Source organism: Pan paniscus, chromosome 11 (genome assembly GCF_029289425.2).
Source record: "Pan paniscus chromosome 11, NHGRI_mPanPan1-v2.0_pri, whole genome shotgun sequence".
NCBI classification, from domain to species: domain Eukaryota; kingdom Metazoa; phylum Chordata; class Mammalia; order Primates; family Hominidae; genus Pan; species Pan paniscus.
In genome coordinates, this window is record NC_073260.2 from 76,337,471 (window position 1) to 76,359,749 (window position 22,279).

Sequence of the window (22,279 nt, forward strand, 5' to 3'; positions counted from 1 at the left end):
TCTGTGACCTCAGGCCTTTGGGATTACTTCTAAGTAAGACCAAACAGGTCGAAAGATCTGTAATTGTAATTTATTTTAGGTCAGTGGTTCGGTGGAGGCATAGGGGTCAAGGGTCCAGCACTCCCAGTATTTCTTGGAGGGTGTTCAGCAGTTTCCAGACCGGCTGACTGTAACTCTTATCTGCAGGGAAGCGTGTCACTCTTTGGAATGAAAGACAGCTCCGTATAAATGACTTGACCAAAAATGGGTGCTCATCTCAGACGCAGGGCAGGGACTATGTAATTCCATCCTCGACTCGCAGCAGGAAGTTAACTCCTCCTGAGAGCCAGGCGGTCGGAGGACCAGGCGGGGAGGTTACAGGCACCGAGACACCCAGGCTGGCTGGACCCTCCCACCCTGTAATGATGAGGGGAGATGCTCCCTGGGACAGCCCCCTTGAAGCTTCTGGCGACGGGGCTGGGATCCGCCCACCCTTACTCAGGGGCGAGCCCTGTCATACGCGTGGAAGCGGCCACCACCTTCTAGGGGGAGGGGCGTTCCCGTCGGGCGTAACCGCCCCGCCCTGGGGGGCCGTTGGGGACGCTGATCTGCAGGAGGGGGCGGGGTCGGAAAAAATCCGGTAGCTCCAGACCGGTGTCCCGTTGCCAGGCGATGGGGAGGAGGCGGGGCCGACAGGAAAGAGGAGCCGGGCTCGGCGCGAAAAGGGCACCCTCCAGAGCCGCGGCCGCGCAGCCGCCTTTCCTCCCTCTCAGGGCTGCGCGCCCAGGTCTGCGCCGCGCTCCGCCTCCAGCCGCGCGCAGACTTGCGCACGCGTCGTGAGAGCGACCGCCTCCGTCTCTCGCTGGGCTCGCTAGGGCTGCGCGTCGGGCCAGCGGGGGCGCCGCAGCTGAAGCCGCCCCGGAGCCGGTGAACCGAATTACCTCGAGGGAGGGGCGTGGGGAAGGCGGCGGGAGGAGGAGCGCACGGGCCGGCTGCCGTGCCCACCACGGCTGAGGAACATGGTTTTCGAGTCGGTGGTCGTGGACGTGTTGAACCGGTTCTTGGGGGACTATGTGGTGGACTTGGACACGTCCCAGCTCTCTCTGGGCATCTGGAAAGGTAAGGAGGCCGCCGCCGCTCCCCGGCCTCTCGTGCTTCCCGGCCGTCTCGCTGCCCGAGCGGCGTCCTGCGTTCTCGGGGCTTCGAGCACCTTGCTCGCCGGGTGCAGCCACCTGCCGCCGCCCGCCTGTGGGTCAAGTTACGTAAAGCCGGGCGGCAGTTCCCTGGCCTCCGCCCTCGAGTTGTTTATATTTTGGGGGAAAGGAGAGGGTCATGAGTGCGGGATGAAAAGGTCTATATTTTCCGAGCGGAGCGGACTTGCCGTGGGCTCCGTGGGTCTGGCGTTCAAGTCCCGGCGAGGGGCCGTTCTCTACCCCTGGCCCCGCACGGTCCGGCTTTAGCCGCGCGGGGCGAGGCGAGACGACGCCTTCCTGGGCTGGGTCCCATCCCTGTCCTTTGCCCCCCTGGGTTTATGACGAAGGCCCCAGAAATCCCCCGCGTGTTGCATGCTGCCTCGCACGTGAAGGCAGGGCGCTGTGACCGGGGACGCCCGCTTCCTTGCTTCCCCAGCCTCAATTCCTGGCTTGACCCGTGGTGCTTTCTGCTCTCCCCCTTCCGGCCCTAGGACCCGGACGCCGGCTCTCTCTCGCCTGGGTTCGGCGGATAACAAAAAGGAAACTCAAGTGCAAAGTAACTCAAACAGTTGCTTGTGTGGTTGCAGTTAACAGCCTGAGCTAGGAATGTGTCACATTTTCAAGACTTTAGGATATGTGGGTCAGAGTGAATTGCCGAATTTTAAAGAAAAACCAGGGCGTGCGGTGCAACGTCTCAGACCTGCAAAAGACCGGGCTGAACAGGGCCCTACGCTGCCTAGGTGGTGAAGGACCGAGCTTTCCCTGTGTCCGTTTAGTGTGGTATTCTGCCTTACTGAGAGCCTCATTTTTAGTGTTTCCATCTGTTTTTGCATTATGCGCTTGTTTATTTTAAACACCCGCTAGAAATTAGACTCCTTTGTGAAATGAATTTCCCAGGCCAAAGTGAGGGTTAATTTTGTGTGTGAATAGTGTGTGTTTAAATATATATTTAAAGTAATTTATTCTTGTCTGTGCACACACTTCCAGTCTTCTTCTAAACTACTTACCTTGACTCTTCTCGTTTATGAGATAATGTAAACAGGTAGTTTAGTTTGATTTTAAAGAATGTTACTACGGTGGGGACCTAGTATCATGATGGAGAGTGAGTGGACTACAAAAACTAGGGACATAGTGATAGCTGCTCAGCCTGTTTGATTAGTACAAGAAACTTGCAGTCTGTTTATGCTGCTTCTTAGTTGCAAAGTGAAAATAAAATTTGTCTCCCATGTACCTCAGAAGGAAGCTTTAAGAATACTTGAGGTGAACTTTGATCTGTAGTGGAGTCTTGCTTCCACATTCAGGGTGGAGGTTTGTCTAGAGTGTGATTAATCAACTTATTTGTTTGTTTAAAATTTACATGCAGTAAAATTCACTCTTGTGATACAGTTCTGTCTTGACAAATGCTAAGAGGCATGTATGCACCACCACAATAATGGCACATAAAAGGTTCATCAAGCCTCCCGAATTCTCTCAGCTGCTCCTTTGCAGTTGATCTCACCCCGCCACCACGCCCGGCTAATTTTTAGTAGAGAGGGGGTTTTGCAATGTTGGCCAGGCTGGTCTCAAACTCCTGACCTCAAGTAATCCGCCTGCCTCTGCCTCCCAAAGTGCTGGGATTACAGGCGTGAGCCACTGCGCCCGCCTGACTGTAAGTATTTATCTGTTTGCTGGTTGAAGAATATTTCAGTTTTTGGAGGTTATAAATAAAGCCGTCATAAACATTCACGTACGGGTGTTTGTGTGAACATAATTGTTATTTCTCTTGGATAAATACCTAAGAGTGGTTTTAAATTGGGTTGTACTTTTTTTTTTTGAGATTTATTTCATATACCATAAATTTCACCCTTTTAAAATGTACAATTCAGTGTTTTTTAGTATAGTCACAAAATTGTACAACCATCACCACTCTCTCATTCCGGAATATTTCAGCACCCCAAAATTAAATCTTATGTCCATTAGGAGTGACTCCCAATTTCCTCCCTTCTCACTACTCCACCTCTGGCAACCCCTAATCTTTCTGTCTTTATGGATTTGGTAATTCTGGACATTTCATTTAAATGGAATTATATAATATGTGGCCTTTTGTTTCTGGCTTCTTTAACCTAATGTATTTTCAAGGTTCCTCCATGTTGAAGGATGTATGACTATTTCATTTGCTCTTAGGGTTGAATAATATTCCATTATATTCATAGACCACAATTTATTTATCTATACTCACCAGTTGCTGGATGTTTAGATTATTCCTAAACATCCACCTTTTGGATATTATGAATAATGCCACTGAACATTCATGTACAAGTTTTTTTGTGGATGTATGTTTTAAATTCTCTTGGATATATACCTAGAAGTGGAATTGCTGGGTCATATGCTGACTTTGTGTAACCTTTTGAGGAACAGCCAAACTCTTTTTCCAGAGTGTTTGTTTTCTTATTGTTGAGTTTTGAGAGTTCTTTAAATATTAAAGATACAGGTTTTTCATCAGATATGTAATTTGAAAATACTTTCTCAGTCTTTTCCCATTTTGTCTTTTGCAGAGCATACATTTTTGATTTTGGGAAAAGCCCAGTTTATAAAATATTTCTTTTATGAATCATGGCTTTTGGTATTCATATCTAAGAAATCTTTTCCCAACCCAAAGTCAAAGATGTTCTCCTGTGTTTTCTTAAGGAAGTTTTGTAGTTTTAGGTTTTGGATTTCTTTTTGTATAAGGTGTGTGATATGTGTTGAAGGTTGAGGTTCATTTGTTTGCATGTGGATGCAAATATCCAGTTGTTCAGCACCACTTGCTAAGAAAGAGGATCCTTTCTCTATTGAATTATCTTTGCATTTCGTAAAAAAAAAAATCAGTAGACTTAATATTGTGTGGCTTTAGTCTGTCTCAATCTGTGTGTCTATCATTTCACCAATACTACACTGTCTTGATAACTGTGTCTTTGTAGTTAGTCTAGAAATCAGGTAATGTGATCCCTCTAACTTTAGTCTTTAACAAATAATTTAAAAAATAACAAGTCATTGTCCAGGTGTGGTGCTCATTCCTGTAATCCCAGCACTTTGGAAGGCTGAGGCGGGAAGATGGCTTGAGCATAGGAGTTTGAGATTACAGTGAGCTCTGATCATGCCACTGCATTCCAACCTAGGCAACAGACAGCGAGACTCTGTCTCAAAATAAAATAAAATAACATGTCAGTGTTTTATTTATAGAAATTGGTTATGTTTTGATAAATGAAACTTTAAATAATAGCTGGAGTTTTTTTTTTAAATATTCTTTGAGAATTTCAAAAGTAGTAATTTGATAAATTTGGAGGATTTTTTAAAAACATTGTTTGAAAATTTCTGTAATAGAAACTAGGTGGCCAGGCGTAGTGGCTCATGCCTGTAATCCCAGCACTTTGGGAGACTGGGGAGGGTGGATCACTTCAGACCAGCCTGGCCAACGTGGTGAAACCTCATCTCTACGAAAAAAATAAGATACAAAAATTAGCTGGGTACTGTGGCGCTCGCCTGTAATCCCAGCTACTCAGGAGACTGAGGTAGGAGAATCACTTGAAGCTGGGAGGCATAGGTTGCAGTGAGCTGAGATCACACCATTGCCCTCTAGCCTGGCCAACAGAGTGAGACCCTGCCTCAAAAAAAAAAAAAAAAAAGAAACTAGATGCTGCATAGGAAAATTTTAAGATAATATTTTATGGTCTAACGCGAAGGACCTATTGGTAGTTGTAAATGTGTGCTTTTGCTAGGCTTCTGAAATAATCCAGCAAATTTCAATATTAGCATGTTACTATAATAGTATCAATTAGTATTCAGTCATTGCTAATAATGGATGGTGCTCTGAAAATTTGTTGCTGAGATGGATTCTTTGGAAATCAGAATGCATTTTTCCCATGGAAGCATTCTTATATATGAATGAGGACTTTTCCAAAAACCTGTTTAACTATAATGCAGCAGAAGAGTGCTACTGTACTGGGTTCAATACAGTAAGTAGACTCACTGCTAGAAGACTCTGTCTTACAGGGGATGAAAAAGGAATTGAAATGAAAAAGAGTCATTCCAGGACTGACTCTTGGCAAATTTTGATGTTGGTAAGGTATACTTTTTATACACTTCTATTTATAATTCTCCCTTCCCGTATATCATCTAGTTAGAGAGGTGGTAATATTTCATAGACTCATCTGAAATTTATCTTCCCAACTTTCTCCAGCAATTTTCTTTTTCTTTTTCTTTTCTTTTTGAGACAGAGTCTCGTTCTGTCACCCGGGTGGGAGTGCAGTGACGCGATCTCGGCTCACTGCAACCTCTGTCTCACGGCCTTAAGTGAGTCTCCTGCCTCAGCCTCCCGAGTAGCTGGGATTAAAGGTGCCCACCACCATGCATGGCTAATTTTTGTATTTTTAGTAGGGACGGCATTTCACCACGTCAACCAGGCTGGTCTCGAACGCCTGACCTCAAGTGATGCACCTGCCTTGGCCTCCCAAAGTGCTGAGATTACAGGTGTGAGCCACTGCGTCCGGCCATTTCACATATTTTCTTTAAGAGCTAGGCTGCATCAGAATCAGCCATAGGTGCTTATTATGAATTCAGATTTTTGAACCTGCCCCCAGAGATTATAAATTATTTATCTGGAGTAGGACATGAAAATCTTTTTTTAAACAAATGACACTGGGGACTTGATGCACAGTTGGGTACATTTTAAGAGAACATTAAGGGGAAAAGTATTAGAATTTTAAATAGACAAAAACAGTAGTAAAAGTGGCTTGTGTGATAGAATTATCATTTGTAACACAGGAAGTACCTGTACTTCATAGCCCCTTCTTAAGTTAGCCTCCTTTGTCTCTATTTTGTTTTCTCCGAAATCACAATACTTGGACAAATTTGTAATTTTTTTTTGATAATGCCTGACATCTTTATGTAACATTAGAAGTTCAGATTTCTTGTCTATTAACTAACATACATATTCTGTTTTTGAAATGTTAATCTCCCAGTTTTCCCTTTATAATAGAATCATGTGTTTAGTGGCCACTTAGCTGGATACCGCCATGATACCAGAAGCAGTACAGAAGATGAAGATTCAGTTAGGATACAGTTTTCGATTTTTAAGGAGTCATTCTTCTGTGCCCAGAATACACTAGGGAGCCAAACAAATGATTCTTACAGTCTGGTGTTAATGACCAATTCTAATTCCTTATATATTATTTTTATATTTATGTTCTAAGATACTTTAATAAAACTTTAAAGACTATGAAACATTTTATTATAAAAAGTGTTAGGAGATTTTACAGTGCCTCTCCATATACCCATTATCTAGATTCTGTCATTAATATTATGTATTAACAGCTTTATTGACGTATAATTAACATGCAGTAAAATACACGTTAAAGTCTACAATTTGATAAGTTTTAGCATATATGTGCATGCAGGTAACAATCATCACATGATAATGAACATATCTATCATACCTAGAAGTTTCCTTGTGCCTTTTTGTAAACCGTATCTTCTAACCCTCCTTGTCCCTAATACCCTTCTTGTCCCCAGGTTTTTGCTGATTTGCTTTCTGTTACTGCATATTAGCTTGAGTTTTCTAGACTTGGATAAATGGGATTGTACAGTTTGTATTCTTTCAGTCTGGCTTATTTCAGCATAATTATTTTGAGATTCATCCATGTGGTAGTACAATCAATAATTTATTCCTTTTTATTGCTGACCATAGCAAGTGGTGGTGAGGATGTGGAAAAACTGGAACTCTCTATTATATGTCTCCTGGGGATGTAAAATGTTAAACAACTTGGGAAAACAGTTTGGCAATTTCTTAAAAAGTTAAACATACATCAACCATGTTATCAAGCCATTGCGCTTCTACATGTTTACCCAAGAGAAATGAAAGCATATGTTCATACAAAGATTTGCACACAGATGTGCATAGCAGCTTTATTTTTAATAGCCCCAAATGGGAAACAGTCTAAGTATCCACCAACAGGTGAATGGATAAACAAACTGGCATATCCATATAATGGAATACCATTAATATTTAACCACACATGTTTTGTCACATACCTGTCCATCTCTCCATGCAGCAATTCATATTATTAAATGTATTTCAGAATAAGTTGTAGAGATGCGTTCATTTCCTCCTAAATACTTCAGCATGTGTATCATTAATTAGAGTGCAATATTTGCTTAGTTTTTTTCCTTTTGAGGTAAGATTTATGTAGAAGAAAATATACAAATCTTAAGTGTACATTGACTGAGTTTTGACAAATACATACACACATGTAACTCAAACCCAGTCAAGATATAGAACATGACCATCACCCCAGAAAGTCTTTTTCCTGACCTTTCCTAATTTATTCCTACCCTCATCTTCAGAGGCAACAAATACTCTAATTTTTTTCTTTCTGTCATACATACACATCTATTCTGCTTTGCTGAGAGTGTTTTCTTTTCCTTCAAGAATGTTGGAGCCAGGCATGATGGCTCATCCCTGTAATTTTAGCACTTTGGGAAGCTGAGGTGGCCAGATCAGTTGAGGCCAGGAGTTCGAGCCCAGCCTGGCCAACATGGTGAGACCCTGTCTCTACTAAAAATACAAAAATTAGCTGGGTGTGGTGGCGGGCACCTGTAGTCCCAGCTACTTGGGAGGCTGAGACACGAGAATCGCTTGAACATGGGAGGCGGAGGTTGCAGTGAGCCGAGATCATGCTACTGCACTCCAGCCTAGGTGACAGAGCAAGACTCCGTCTCAAAAAAACAAAAACAAAAGAATGCTGGATTTTGTCAAATGTTTTTTTCTGCATCTATTACTATTATCACAGGATTTTTTTCTTTTTTAATCTGTTGGTGTGATACATTACATTAATTGATCTTTGAATGTTGAACTAACCTTGCATACCTAGAATAAATCCCATTTGGTCATGACGTGTATGTTTAGCACTCAGTATCTCCAGGGGTTTGGTTCCAAGACCTGTGCAGATACCAAAGTCCACAACGGGGAGGGCATGGAAGCTCCCCACCACCTTACTTTGCTCTGCCCATCTCTTTATCTGTATCCTTTGTAATATCCTTTATGATAAACTGTTAAATATAAGTATTTCCCTGAGTTTTGTGAGTTATCCCAGCAGATTATCAAACCAAATAAAATCAGGTGCGAACCCTGATTTATAGCTGGTCAATCAGAAGCACAGATCACAGCCTGGGACTTGTGACTGACATCTGAAGTGAGGGGCAGTCTTATGGAATTGAGCCCTTACCATGTGGGATATGACATTATCTCTCTTTTTTTTTTTGAGACAGAGTCTCGCTCTGTTGCCAGGCTGGAGTGCGGTGGCGCAATTTTGGCTCACTGCAACCTCCGCCTCCCAGGTTCAAGTGATTCTCCTGCCTCAGCCTCCCGAGTAGCTGGGACTACAGGCGCCTGTCACCACACCAGGCTACTTTTTGTATTTTTAGTAGAGACGGAGTTTCACCATGTTGACCAGGATGGTCTTGATCTCTTGACCTTGTGATCCACCTGCCTTGGCCTCCCAAAGTGCTGGGATTACAGGCGTGAGCTACTGCGCCCGGCTCGATATGACACTATTTCTAGGTAGATAGTGTCATTATTTAATTGAATTATAGTTGGTGTCTGTTGGAGAATTGTTTAGGGATTGGGGGAAAAACTTCACATATCTGGTTATCTAAGGGTTCTGTGTCGAATATGAGAGTAGAGAGAAAAACCTTTATTTTCCTTTGACAGTGTCTTATCATATTTATAGCTGTTTTCTGTTTGTTATACTTGTTTCCTTTTTAAACAGTCTTCCCCTCCTCTTTTGCCTTCTCTGGTTTTAATTGATCATGTGATATGATTTAATTTTTTTTCTCCTGTCTTAGCATACCAATTATGCTTCTTAAACAATTTATTTAAGGTTGTCTTACAGTTTGTGCTGTTCACTTAAAACTAGTCCAGGTCCACGTCCAAATAACATTATAGGTCAGGTACAGTGGCTCACGCCTGTAATTCCAGCATTTTGGGGGACTGAGGCTGGCGGATCACTTAAGGATAAGAGTTCGAGACCTGCCTGGTCAACATGGTGAAACCCCATCTCTACTAGAAATACAAAAAATTTGCTGAGCATGGTAATGTGCGCCTGTAGTCTCAGCTACTCAGGAGGCTGAGGTATGAGAATCACTTGAACTGGGAGGCAGTGAGCCGAGATTGTGCCACTTCACTCTAGCCTGGGCGACAGTGCGAAACTCTGTCTCAAAAAACACAAAAACAAAAAAATCCCACTGTACTACTTCATGGAAAATGGAGGTAGTATACGTAATACTCTATCTTACAATACAGTATACAGATTCCTCCCTTCTGCCCATTGTAACATTGTTGTCATTAATTTCACTTACCTATAAGCTGTAATAATCCAATGCATTGCTGCTATTAGTATTTTAGAAATTTTTCTATTAATTTAAGAATAAGGAAGAAAAGACTTAATTTACCTTCATCTCTTAATTCTCTAATGCTCCTGTAAATCTGAGTTTTTGGTTTAAATCATTTTCCTTCTTTCTAAAGAACTCCTTTATTTATTTGTTTTTTTTAATTTTTGAGATGGAGTCCTGCTGTGTTGCCCAGCCTGGAGTGCAGTGGCACAATCTCTGCTTACTGCAACTTCTGCCTCCTGGGTTCAAGCGATTCTCCTGCCTCAGCCTCCTAAGTAGCTGGGACTACAGATGCATGCCACCATGCCCAGCTAATTTTTGTATTTTTAGTAGAAATGGGGTTTCACTATGTTGGCCAGAATGGTCTTGATCTCTTGACCTAGTAATCTGCCTGCCTCGGCCTCCCAAAGTGCTGGGATTACAGGTGTGACCCACCACACCCGGCCTATCTTAACCATTTTAAGTGTACACTTCATGTCATTAAGTACACTTACATTGTGCAACCATAACCACCATTCATCTCCTGACTTCACCATTATTCATCTCCTGAATTCTTCATCTTGCAAAACTGAAGCACTTACCCGTTAAGCAATGACTACCCATTCCACCGTCTTTCCAGACCCCAGTAACCGTTATTCTACTTTTGATGTCTGTAAATTCGAATACTTGAAGTATAAGTGGAATTATACAGTATTTGCCATTTGTTATTGGTTCCTTTTACTTGGCATAATGTCCTCAAGGTGCATCCGTGTTGTAGGAAATGTCAGCATTTCAATAATTTTTCAAGCTAAATAGTATCCCATTGTATGTATATACTGCATTTTGTTTCTCCATTCATCTGTTGATGAATAGTTGGGCAGCTTCCACCTTTTGGCTGTTGTGAATAATGGTGTTATGAACATGGATATTTTTCTTTGAAGTTCAGTCTGTGCTGTCAGATTTTTGGGTTACATACTCAGAAGCAGAATTACTGGATCATATAGTAATTCCATTATCAATTTTTTTGAGGAATTATCGTACTACTTTCTATAGTGACTGCACCATTTTACATTCCTACCAACAGTGTACAAAGGTCACCATTTCTCCACATCCTCACCAACATTTATTTTCTCTTTTTTTGATAGTAGTTATCCTAATGGATATGAGGTGGTATCTTGTAGTTTTCATTTACATTTCTCTAATTAGGAATGTTGAACATCTTTTCATGGGCTTATTGACCATTTGTATATCTTAATTGGAGAAACATCTATTTAAGTCCTTTGTCCATCTTTTAATCAGGTTGTTTGTTTTTTGAGTTGTAAGAGTTTACATACAAACATACACACACACACACACACAATGTTAGCTGCTTATCAGATATATGATTTGCAAATATTTCCCATTTTGTGTGTTACCTTTTCTTCCTTTTTTTCCCTGCTAACTTTTATTTTAGGTTCATGGGGTACATGTGTGGGTTTGTTGTGTGGGTAAATTGTGTGTCACTGGGGTTTGATGTATAAATTATTTTGTCACCCAGGTAGAGAGCATAGTACCCGATAGATAGTTTTTTGATCCTCACCCTCCCCACACCCTCCACCCTCAAGTAGGCCTTGGTGTTTGTTGTTTCCTCTTTGTGTCCATGTGTACTGGATAGAGTTTGAATACATGTCCCCACCAAGTCTCACATTTAATTGTAATCCCCATTGTTGGAGGTGGGGACTGGTGGGAGGCAGTTGGGTCATAGGGGTGGATCTTTCATGGCTTGGTGCTGTCCTTGCGATAGTTCTTGCAAGATCTGGTTAAGTGTGTGGCACCTCCCTATGCACTCCCCCTCTTGCTCCTGCTGTGGCCATGTGATGTTCTGGCTCCGCTTTTGCCTTCTGCCATGATTGAAAGCTTCCTGCGTCCTCCCCAGCAGCTGGGCAGGTAGATGCTGGTGCCATGCTTCCTGTACAGCTTGCAGAACCATGAGCCAATTAAACCTCTTTTCTTTGTAAATTACCCAGGCTCAGGTATTTCTTTATAGCAACACAACAATGGACTAACACAGTACTCAAGTTTTAATTCCGTCTTGTGAGAATATGCAGTATTTGGTTTTCTTTTTCTGTGATAACTCGCTTAGGATAATGCTCTCCAGTGGCATCCATGTTGCTGCAAAGGGCATGATTTTGCTCCTTTTCATGGCTGTGTGGTAGTCCATGGTGAACATATACTGCATTTTCTTTATCCAGTCCACTGTTGACAGACATCTATGTTGATTCCATGTCTTTGCTATTGTGAAGTGGTGCTGTGATGCACATACGCATGCATGTGTCCTTATGGTAGGACAGTTTATGGTCCTTTGGGTATATACCCAGTAATGGGATTGCTGGTTCTAATGGTAGTTCTTAATTCTTTGGTAGTTCTTAGTTCTTAAATCTCCAGACTGCATTCCAAAGTGGCTGAACTAATTTACATTCCCACCAGCAGTGTGTAAGTGTTCCCTTTTCTCTGCAGCCTCACCAGCATCTGCTATTTTTGACTTTTTAATAATAGCCGTTCTGACTGGTGTAGGATCATATCTCACTGCTTTTTATTTGCATTCCTCTAATGATTAGTGATGTTGAGTTTTCTTTTTCCATGTTTCTTGGCCGCATGTGTCTTTTGAGAGGTGTCTGTTCATGTCCATTGCCCATTTTTTAAATGGGGTTGTTAGTTTTCTGCTTGTTTGTTTAAGTTCCTTATCGATTCTGGATAATTAGATCTTTGTTGGATGTATAGCTTGCAAATGTTTTCTCCCATTTTGTAGATTGTCTGTTTACTCTGTGGACAGTTTCATTTGCTGTGCAAGAGCTCTTTAGTTTAATTAGGTCCCACTTGCCTTTTTTTTTTTTTTTTTTTTTTGTAGTTCTGGAATTTTCATCATGAAATCTTTGCCAGGGCTTATGTCCAGCATGGTATTCCCTAAGTTTTCTTCTAGGGTTTTTATAGTTTTAGGTTTTACATTTAAGTCTTTAATCTATCTTGAGTTGATTTTTGTATATGGTGAAAGGTAGGATCCAGTTTCAGTCTTCTGCATGTGGCTGGCCATTATCTCCACACCATTTATTGAATAGGGAGTCCTTTTCCCATTGCTTGTCAGTTTTGTTAAAATCAGATGGTTGTAGGTGTCTGGCTTTATTTCTGAGCTCTTGACCTGTTCCATTGGTCTACATGTCTGTTTTTGTATCAGTGCCATGTTGTTTTGGTTATTGTAGCCTTTTAGTATAGGTTGAAGTCAGGTAGTGTGATGCCTCAGGCTTTATTCTTTTGGTTTAGGGTTGCTTTGGCTATTCAGGCTCCTTTTTTGGGCCAGTATGAATTTTAAAATAGTTTTTTCTAATTCTGTGAGAAATAACATTGGCAGTTTGATAGGAATAGCATTGAAGCTGTAGATTGCTTTGGGCAGTATGGACATTTTAACAATTTTGATTCTTCCTGTCTATGAGCATGGAATGTTTTTCCATTTGTTTGTGTTGTCTCTGATTTCTTTGAGCAGTGTTTTGCAATTCTCATTGTAGAGATCTTTTACCTCTCTGATTAGCTCTATTCCTAGGCATTTTATTCTTTTTGTGGCGATTGTGAATGGGATTGAATTCTTGATTTGGCTCTCAGCTTGGATGTTATTGGTATATAGAAATACTACTGATTTTTGTACATTGATTTTGTATCCTGAAAGTTGGTTGAAGTTATTAGTTCTAGGAACCTTTGGGCAGAGACTATGGAGTTTTCTAGGTATAGAATCATACCGTCTGCAAAGAGGGATGATTTGACTTCCTCTCTTCCTATTTGGATGTCTTTTATTTCTTTCTCTTTCCTGATTGCTCTGGCTAAGACTTCCAGAACTATGTTGAATAGGAGTAAGTGGGTATCCTTGTGTTGTCCTGGTTCTCAAGGGGAATACTTCCAGCTTTTGCCCATTCAGTGTGATGTTAGCTGTGGGTTTTTCATAGATGGCTCTTATTATTTCCAGGTATATTCCTTTGATGCTTAGTCTTTTGAGGGTTTTTAACATGAAGGGATGTTGAATTTTATCAAAAGTCCTGAATCTAAAAAGATGATCATGTGGTTTTTGTTTTTAGTTCTGTTTAGTAATGAATCACACTTATTGATTTGTGTATATTGAACCAACTTTGCATACCAGGAATAAAGTCTACTTGATCATGGTAGATGTGCTGCTGGATTTGGTTTACCATTTTGTTGAAGATTTTTGCATTTATGTTAATCAGGGATATAGGCCTGAAGTTTCCTGTTTTTGTTATGTCTCTGCCAGGTTTTGTTATCAGAATGATGCCGGCTTCATAAAATAAAATGAGTTAGGGAGGAGTCCCTCCTTCTCAATTTTTTGGAATAGTTTCAATAGGATTGGTACCAGCTCTTCTTTATATGTCCGGTAGAATTTGGTTATGAATCCATCTGGTCCAGGGCTTTTTCTGGTTGGTAGACTTTTTATACAATTTCAGAACTCATTATTGCTCTGTTGAGGTATTCAGTTTCTTCCAGGTTCAATCTTGGGAGGTTGTATGTTTCCAGGAATTCATCCATTTCTTGTAGATTTTCTAGTTAGTGTGCATAGAGATGTTCATAATAGCCTCTAAGGATTTTTTGTATTTCTCTGGGTCAGTGGTAATGTCCCCTTTGCCATTTCTAATTGTGTTTATTTGGCTCTCCTCTCTCTCTTTTTTTTTCTTTGTTAGTCTGGCTGGCAATCTATCTTATTTATTCTTTTAAGGAACCATCTTTTGTATTTTTTTTGTTCAGTTCAACTCTAATTTTGGTTATTTCTTTTCTGTGGCTAGCTTTGGGGTTGATTTGCTCATTTTTCTAGTTCCTCTAGGCATGATGTTAGTTGTTAACTTTATATCTTTCTAACATTTTGATGTGGGCATTTAGCACTATAAACTTTCCTCTTAAGACTACATTAGCTATGTCCCAGAGATTCTGGTATATTGTATCTTTGTTTTCATTAGTTTCAAATAATTCCTTTCTTTTCTTTTCTTTTTCTTCTTCTTTTTTTTGAGACAGGTTCTTGCCCTGTTGCTGAGGCTGAAGTGGAGTGGCATGAACATGGCTCACTGCAGCCTCCACCTTCCAGGCTCAAGCAGTCCTCCCACCTCTCAGCCTCCTGAGTAGCTGGGACTGCAGGTGTGCACTCCTACACCTGGCTAATTTTTTTTGTATTTTTTGTAAAGACAATGTTTCACCATGTTGGCCAGGCTGGTCTTGAACTCCTGGGCTCCAGTGATCCCCGCACCTAAGCCTTGCAAAGTACTGGGATTACAGGCATGAGCCACCGTGCCTGGCCCAAAGAATTTCTTGATTTCAGTGAAATTAAGATTTCGTTGTTTACCCAAAAGTCATTCAGGAGTGGTTTAATTTCCATGGAATTGTATGGTTTTGAGAGATCTTCTTGGTATTGTTACCTATTTTTATTGCACTGTCATCTTGAGAACATGGTTGGTATGATTGTGGGATTTTTAATTTGTTGAGAATTGCTTTATGGTTGAGCATGTGGTTGGTTTTAGATATGTGCCATGTGCATATGAGAATAATGTATATTCTGTTTTTGTTGGGTGAGGTGTTCTGTAGAACTCTGTTAGGTCCATTTGGTGAAGTGTTAACTTTAGGTCTGTCTAATACTGTCAGTGGGTTTTTGAAGTCTCCCACTATTATTGTGTGGTTGTGCAAGTCTCTGTAGGTCTCTGAGAGCTTCTTTTTTGAATCTAGGTGCTCCAGTGTTGGGTATATACGTATTTAGGATAGTTAAGTCTTCTTGTTAAATTCAACCTTTTATTGTTTTGTAATGCCCTTCTTTGTCCTTTTTGATTGTTGTTGGTTTCAAGTCTGTTTTGTCTGAAATAAGTTACCCATGCCTGCCCTTTTTTGTTTTACTTGCTTGATAGATCTTTCTCCATTCCTTTACTTTGAGCCTATGGGTGGCATTGCATATGAAATGGGTCTCATAAAGACAACATACAATTGGTTCTTGGTTCTTCATATGAATTGCAATTCTGTGCCTTTGAAGTGGGATGTTTAGCCTGTTTACATTCAAGATGAATATTGTTATGTGCTGATTTCATCCTGTTATCGTGTTGTTAGCTGGTTGGTATGCAGACTTGATTGTATAGTTGCTTTATAGAGTTAGTGGTCTCTGTACTTAAGTGTGTTTCTGTGGTAGCCGGTAATGGTCTTTCATTTCCATGGTTAGTACTCCCTTAAGGACCTCTTAAAAGGCAAGTCTGGTGGTAATGAGTTCCCTTAGCATTTACTTGTCTGAAAATATTTTATTTCTGCTTCACTTATGAAGTTTAGTTTGGTTAGATATGAAATTCTTGGTTGGAATTTCTTTTCTTTAAGGATGCTGAATTAGGCCCCCAATTTCTTCTGGCTTGTAGGATTTCTGCTGAAAGGTCTGGTGCTAGCCTGATGGGATTCCCTTTGTAGTAGACCTGCCCCTTCTCTCTAGCTCCCTTTATTATTTTTTTCTTTCACATTGACCTTGGAGAATCTGATGATTATGTGTCTTGGGGATGGTCATCTTGTATAGTATCTTGCAGGGGTTCTATGAATTTCCTGAATTTGCATGTCAACCTCTCTAGCTAGGATGGGGAAATTTTTGTTGACAGTATCCTCAAATATGTTTCCAAGTTGCTTGTTTTCTCTCCCTCTCTTTCAGGGACAACAGTGAGTTGTAGATTTGATCTCTTCACATAATCTCATGTTTTTGGGAGATTTTTTTCCATTGAAAAGTTATTTTTCCTTTATTTTTGTCTGAGTTGATACTGAAGAACCAGTCTTCAAGTTCTTGAGATTCCCTCCTCAGCTTAATCTGTTCTGCTGTTAATACTTCCAGTGATATCGTGAAGTTCTTGTAGTGAGTTTTTTAGCTCTGTCAGATCAGTTTGGTTGTTTCTTAAAATGACCATTTCGTTTTTCAGCTCTTGACTCATTTTACTGGAGTCCTTAAATTCCGTGGATTGGGTTTCAACTTTCTCCCAAATTTCGGTATCTTCTGAATTTTATGCCCATCATTTCAGTGTGATTAAGAACCATCACTAGGCTGGGTACAGTGGCTCACACCTGTAATCCCAGCACTTTGGGAGGCTGAGGCGGGCGGATCACTTGAGGTCAGGTGTTCAAGACCAGCCTGGCCAACATGGTGAAACCCTGTCTCTAATTAAAATATAGAAATTAGCTGGGTGTGGTGGTGGGCACCTGTAATCCTAGTTACCCAGGAAGCTGAGGCAGGAGAATCACTTGAACCCAGAAGGTGGAGGTTGCAGTGAGCCGAGATTGTGCCACTGCACTCCAGCCTGGGCGACAGGGCAAAACTCTCTCTTCAAAAAAATAAATATATAAAATAAGAACCATTGCTGGGGAGCTACTGCAGTCATTTTAAGGTAAGAAGACACTCAGGCTTATAGAGTTGCTAGAATTCTTGCCCTGATTCTTTCTCATCTTTGTGGGCTGATGTTCCTTTAATCTCTCCAGTTGCTATCCTTTGAATGAGGCTTTTTGCTTTTATATTCTTGGATGCCCCAAGGGTTTGACCTTGATATAAGTTGAGTTTAGTCGACTGGCATAGTTTCTTGATGATTTCTGGGTACCAAGGCTCAGCTCAGCACTTCTGGCATGCATGCTCTAACCCTGGGGTGTTAGGACTAGGCACATGACTTTGTTCTCTGTCTCCTCGAGGTTAAGCACCCATTGCACTGGTGGGGCCAAGGTGTTCCCGGTCTGCTGGGCAACAACACTCTGATGGTGGGGCCGGCAAAAGTGCTTGGTTGGGGTGGTGACAGTAGGGTGGTAAGGCCTGCATATACACTGGAAAAGCCGTCGGGGGAGGCTGTGGGTGACGGTGTCCTGGCAAAACAGTGCGGGGAAGCTGTGCGTGGGTGGATGCTGGTGGAGGCCCATGTGCAAGTGCTCTCTGGTGGTTACCTGGGGCTTGCCAGCAAAGGAGCTATAGTGGTGGCTGTCGGGAAGTGCTGCGGTTGGGCATCAGCGTCCATTGCAATTGGATGTGGCCAGGCAGGGACTGTGGAACAGGCAACCAGGGATGGGGGTTGCGGGGGGCACTCAAATCCGACAAGCCCTGTGCCATGGGCAAGATAGTTCTGTTCTGTCTAGGTCCAATAGTCAACAAAGACCAAAGCTACCTAGAGGTGTGTGGTGAGCTTTGGGAGATGGACATCCCTGGCCATGCTCCACTGCAGCCATTCCCACACCAGGCCTTCTGGGCTCCGTGCAGACTGGAGTCCTGTTTCTGCCAACTTCCCAAGCAGCTGTCTTTGCAACCTCAAATGTCTGTAGGGGTCATGGAGCCTCCTTCAGCTAGGATTCTAGAGGTCCATGGCAAGAACAGGCTACTCCATGCCTGTTTAACTCATCCTTTCCCCAGGAGCATTTGGGGTCAGAATGAGTCATGGTGCTAGGGGAACTCCCTGTAAGGTTCCCAGCTTTCTCCTCCTTCAGCCCAGGATCTGCATCCTCCTTCTGTCCACTCTCAGTGCCTTCCTTCCGAAGATCTGCTCAGAGTGTGCTGGTCTTCTTGATGGCCTGGTCTCTTGGTGGTGGAAGCTCTTCCTGACTCTGTGTCTACTTGGCCACCCTGACTCCTCTCTGTTGTCTGTTCACTGTATATAGTGTCATGTGAGGAATAAAAGTTTTAACATTTGACGAAGTCCAATTCACCTATTTTTTTTTTCTTTTGTTGCCTATGCTTTTGGTGTTATATCCAAGAAATCATTGCAAAATGCAGTGTCACAGAACTTTCCCCCTATGCTTTATTCTAAGTTTTATAGTTTTCGGTTTTACATTTAGCTCTTGGATCCATTTTGAGTTAATTTTTGAATATGGTATAAGCCTGTCACACAGGCTGGAGTGCAGTGGCGCAATCTCGGCTCACTGGAAACTCCGCCTCCCGGGTTCACGCCATTCTGCTGCCTCAGCCTCCCGAGTAGCTGGTACTGCAGGTGCCTGCCACAACACCTGGCTAATTTTTTTGTATTTTTAGTAGAGACCGAGTTTCACCATGTTAGCCAGGATGGTCTCCATCTCCTGACCTTGTGATCCGCCTGCCTCGGCCTCCCAAAGTGCTGGGATTACAGGCGTGAGCCACCGTGCCCAACCTATTGATCTTTTTAGAAAACTAACAGTCGGTGTCCCGGTGCAGTGGCTCATGCCTGTAATCCCAGCGTTCTGGGAGGCTGAGGCGGGTGGATCACCTGAGGTCAGCAGTTCGAGACCAGCTTGGCCAACATGACAAAACCCCGTCTCTACTAAAAATACAAAAATTAGCTGGGCATGGTGGTGGGCCCCTGTAATCCCAGCTACTCAGGAGGCTGAGGCAGGAGAATCACTTGATCCCAGGAGGCGGAGGTTGCAGTGAGCTGAGATCGTGCCACTGCGCTCCAGCCTGGGCGACACAGCGAGACTCCGTCTCAAAAAAAAAAAAAAAGAAAACGAATGCTTTATTTTTATTTTTATTTTTTTTCCATTCTCTTTCACTTATCTTTGCTCTGATCTTTATTATTTTCTCCCTTCTGCTAGGTTTGCATTTTGTTTTGTTTTTTTCCCTATTTCCTTAAGGAATAAATTTAGGTGGTGATTTGGGATGTTTCTTCTTTTTAAACATAAACATTTACAGCTTTATGTTCCTTCTAGCGCTGCTTTTGCTGTATCATACTAATTATGATGGTACAGTCTTTTTATTTTCATCTCAAGATACTTTCTAATTTTTCTTGGGATTACCTTTTTGACCCATTTCTTATTTGAGTGCTTAATTTTCATATATTTGTTCATTGTTCTGTTTCCATCTGTTATTTCCTTATTTATTTTATTTATTTATTGTTACTAGAAAAGATACCTTGCATAACGTCAATCTTTTATAATTTTACAATTTTGTTTTTAATTGACATGTATTGTGCATATTTATTAGGTACAGGGTGATGTTTCAATACATGTATACATTGTATAAAAATCAAATTGGTATTTAGAATATCCATCACCTTATACATTCATCATTTCCTTGTGGTGAGGACATTCAAAATCTTTCTTCTAGCTATGTTAAAACATGCAATACAGTATTGTTAACCATAGTCACTCTGCTGTGCAATAGAACACCAGAACTTATTCTTCCCGTCTTACTGTAACTTTATTCTCATTGACCAATCTTTACCTATTTCCCCTCTTGCCAGTATTCCCCAGCCTCTGGCAACCACTATTCTATACACTACTTCTATGAGATGTCAACTTTTTTAGATTTCACACGTGAAATCATGCAGTATTTGTCTTTCTGTGCCTGGCTTATTTCCCTTAGCATTATGCCTTCCAGGTGCGTTTGTGTTGCTGCAAAGGACAAGATTATATATATATATATATTTTTTAATGGGGAATAGCATTTCACTGTGTATATATATATACCACATTTTCTTTAGCAGTGCATCTGTTTGTAGACACTTGATTTCATATCTTGGCTTTTGTGAAAAGTGCTGCAATAAACATAAAGTGCAGGTTTCTCTTCAACAAACTGATTTCATTTCTTTGGGATATTTATACATTAGTGGGAATGATGGATCATATGGTAATTTTATTTTTAAATTTTTTGAAGAACTTCCATAGTGTGTTTTATAATGGCTGTACTAATTTATACTCCCAAAAACAGTGTGTAAGAGTTTCCCTTTCTCCACAGTCACACCAGCATTTATTTTTTTGTCTTTTTGATGATAGCCAGTCTAATAGGTTGAGGTAATATCTTCTTGTGGTTTTGATTTTTATTTATCTGATGATGGGTGATGCTGAGCCTTTTCTCATATATATACCTATTGACCATTTATATGTTTTCTTTTCTCTTTACAAAAATTTTGACACTTGTTTTATGACCTCACATATATCCTGGAGAATGTCCCATGTGCACCTGAGAAAAATGTGTATTCTGCTGTTGGTGGGTGGAGTGTTCTGTATGTGTCTTTTGTTCCAGTTGGTCAATAGTGTTAAGTCCTATATTTCCTTATTAATCTTCTGTGTGGTTGTTCTGTCCATTACTGAAAGTGGGGTATTGAAGCCTTCTACTGCTAATGTAGTGCTATCTATTTCTCTCCTCAATTCTGTCAGTGTTTGCTTCATATGTTTTGCTGGTCTCATGTTTGGTGCATACATGTTTATAATTGTTACATCTTTTTAGTGAAGTGTCGGTTTTATCGTTATATAATGCCCTTCTTTGTTTTTTGTAACAGATTTTGACTTAAAGTTTATATGTCTAATATTACTATAGGTTGAATATGCCTTATCTGAAATGCTTGGAATCAGAAGTGATACGGATTTTGGATTTTTTTTTTCTTCAGATTTTAGAATACGTACATATACATAATGAGATATCTTGGAGATGAGACCCAAGTCTAACACAAAATTCATTTATGTTTCAAATATACCTTGTACACATAGCCCAAAGATAATTTTATACAATATTTTAAATACTTTTCTGCATGAAACAAAGCTTGTGTACCTTCAACCATCAGAAAGGAAAGGCGTCACTGTCTCAGCTGCCCATGTGGACAATCTGTGGTTGTTTGGCATCATCATTATTCTTGACTGAATTTATATGCTGATCAGCAATAATTTTCTCACATTTATTCACACGTAAGTTCTTAACAGTAAGACATATGAGGTACCATTAATTCACTGAAAATATAATGTATTCAGGGTGAGTAAGCAGCACAGTAGCATCACTGGGAATATATGTATCCACTGTTAAACAGCAGCAGCAACAAACAGTGGCAGGCAGGCTCTCAGTCTCCACCTACAATGCTGTGTTTTGATTAAAAGGTAACTGTAGAATGTACTGTATTTATTTATTTATTTTTTCAAGTGAGAAGAAACATTAGAAGCAGTTGAGGGGCCCGGAATTGGATCCTCAAGGGATTAGGAGGCATTTTGCTAGATGGCTTTTAAAAATGTTTCCTCCAGAACCATCTGCCTCACTAACTCTTTTTTGTCTGAGAAGTCTCGGATTTTATAAACTGTCATAATTTATTGTTCTGTTATGAATGCCTGCTGCTCCAGTCCTTTAATAAGCCCATCACACATTTTCACCATGTAGCATGTGGTCTATAGGTACCTTTTTGCATTGGTAACATCATCATCTTTATCTTCATCATCCACTTGTGGTATTATGTCTGCACTCAGAAAGTTTCCGATTTTGGAGTTTTGGATTAGTGATGCCCAGGTATCTTTGCTCTTTTGGTTATTTTTGCATGGGCTTACTTTTTTTTAAATCTTTTTGCTTTTGACCTATGAGTGTCCTTAGAGCCAAAGTGAGTTTCTTGTAGACCACGTACTTTTATTTTTTTTTGTCTCTCTCTCTTTCTCTCTATTTATTTATTTTGAGATGGAGTCTCACTCTGTTGCCCAGGCTGGAGTGCAGTGGCATGATGTCGGCTCACTGCAACCTCCGCCTCCTGGGTTCAAGCAATTCTCCTGCCTTAGTCTCCCAAGTAGCTGGGATTACAGGCATGCACCATCACGACCGGCTAATTTTGTACTTTTAGTAGAGATGGGATTTCACCATTTTGGTCAGGCTGGTCTCGAACTGCTGACTTCAGGTGATCCACCTGCCTCAGCCTCTCAAAGTGCCAGGATTACAGGCGTGAACCACCGCTCCCGGCTGGGATCCTGTTTATTTTAATCCATTCTGCCAATCTGTC

General features: G+C 41.2%; 1 protein-coding gene across 3 annotated transcripts in view; it reads left to right on the forward strand.

Moving 5' to 3' along the window:
• The first annotated feature begins 363 nt into the window (after positions 1-363).
• Positions 364-22,279, forward strand: part of VPS13A (vacuolar protein sorting 13 homolog A) — a 243,845-nt gene continuing 221,929 nt past the window's right edge. For all 3 annotated transcript variants that reach the window (XM_003811456.7, XM_003811459.7, XM_003811458.6), the window contains exon 1: positions 364-1,098. In XM_003811456.7, coding sequence (XP_003811504.3) covers positions 999-1,098 — 100 coding nt within the window. In that variant the 5' untranslated portion in view covers positions 364-998. The remainder of the gene's footprint in view (positions 1,099-22,279) is intronic.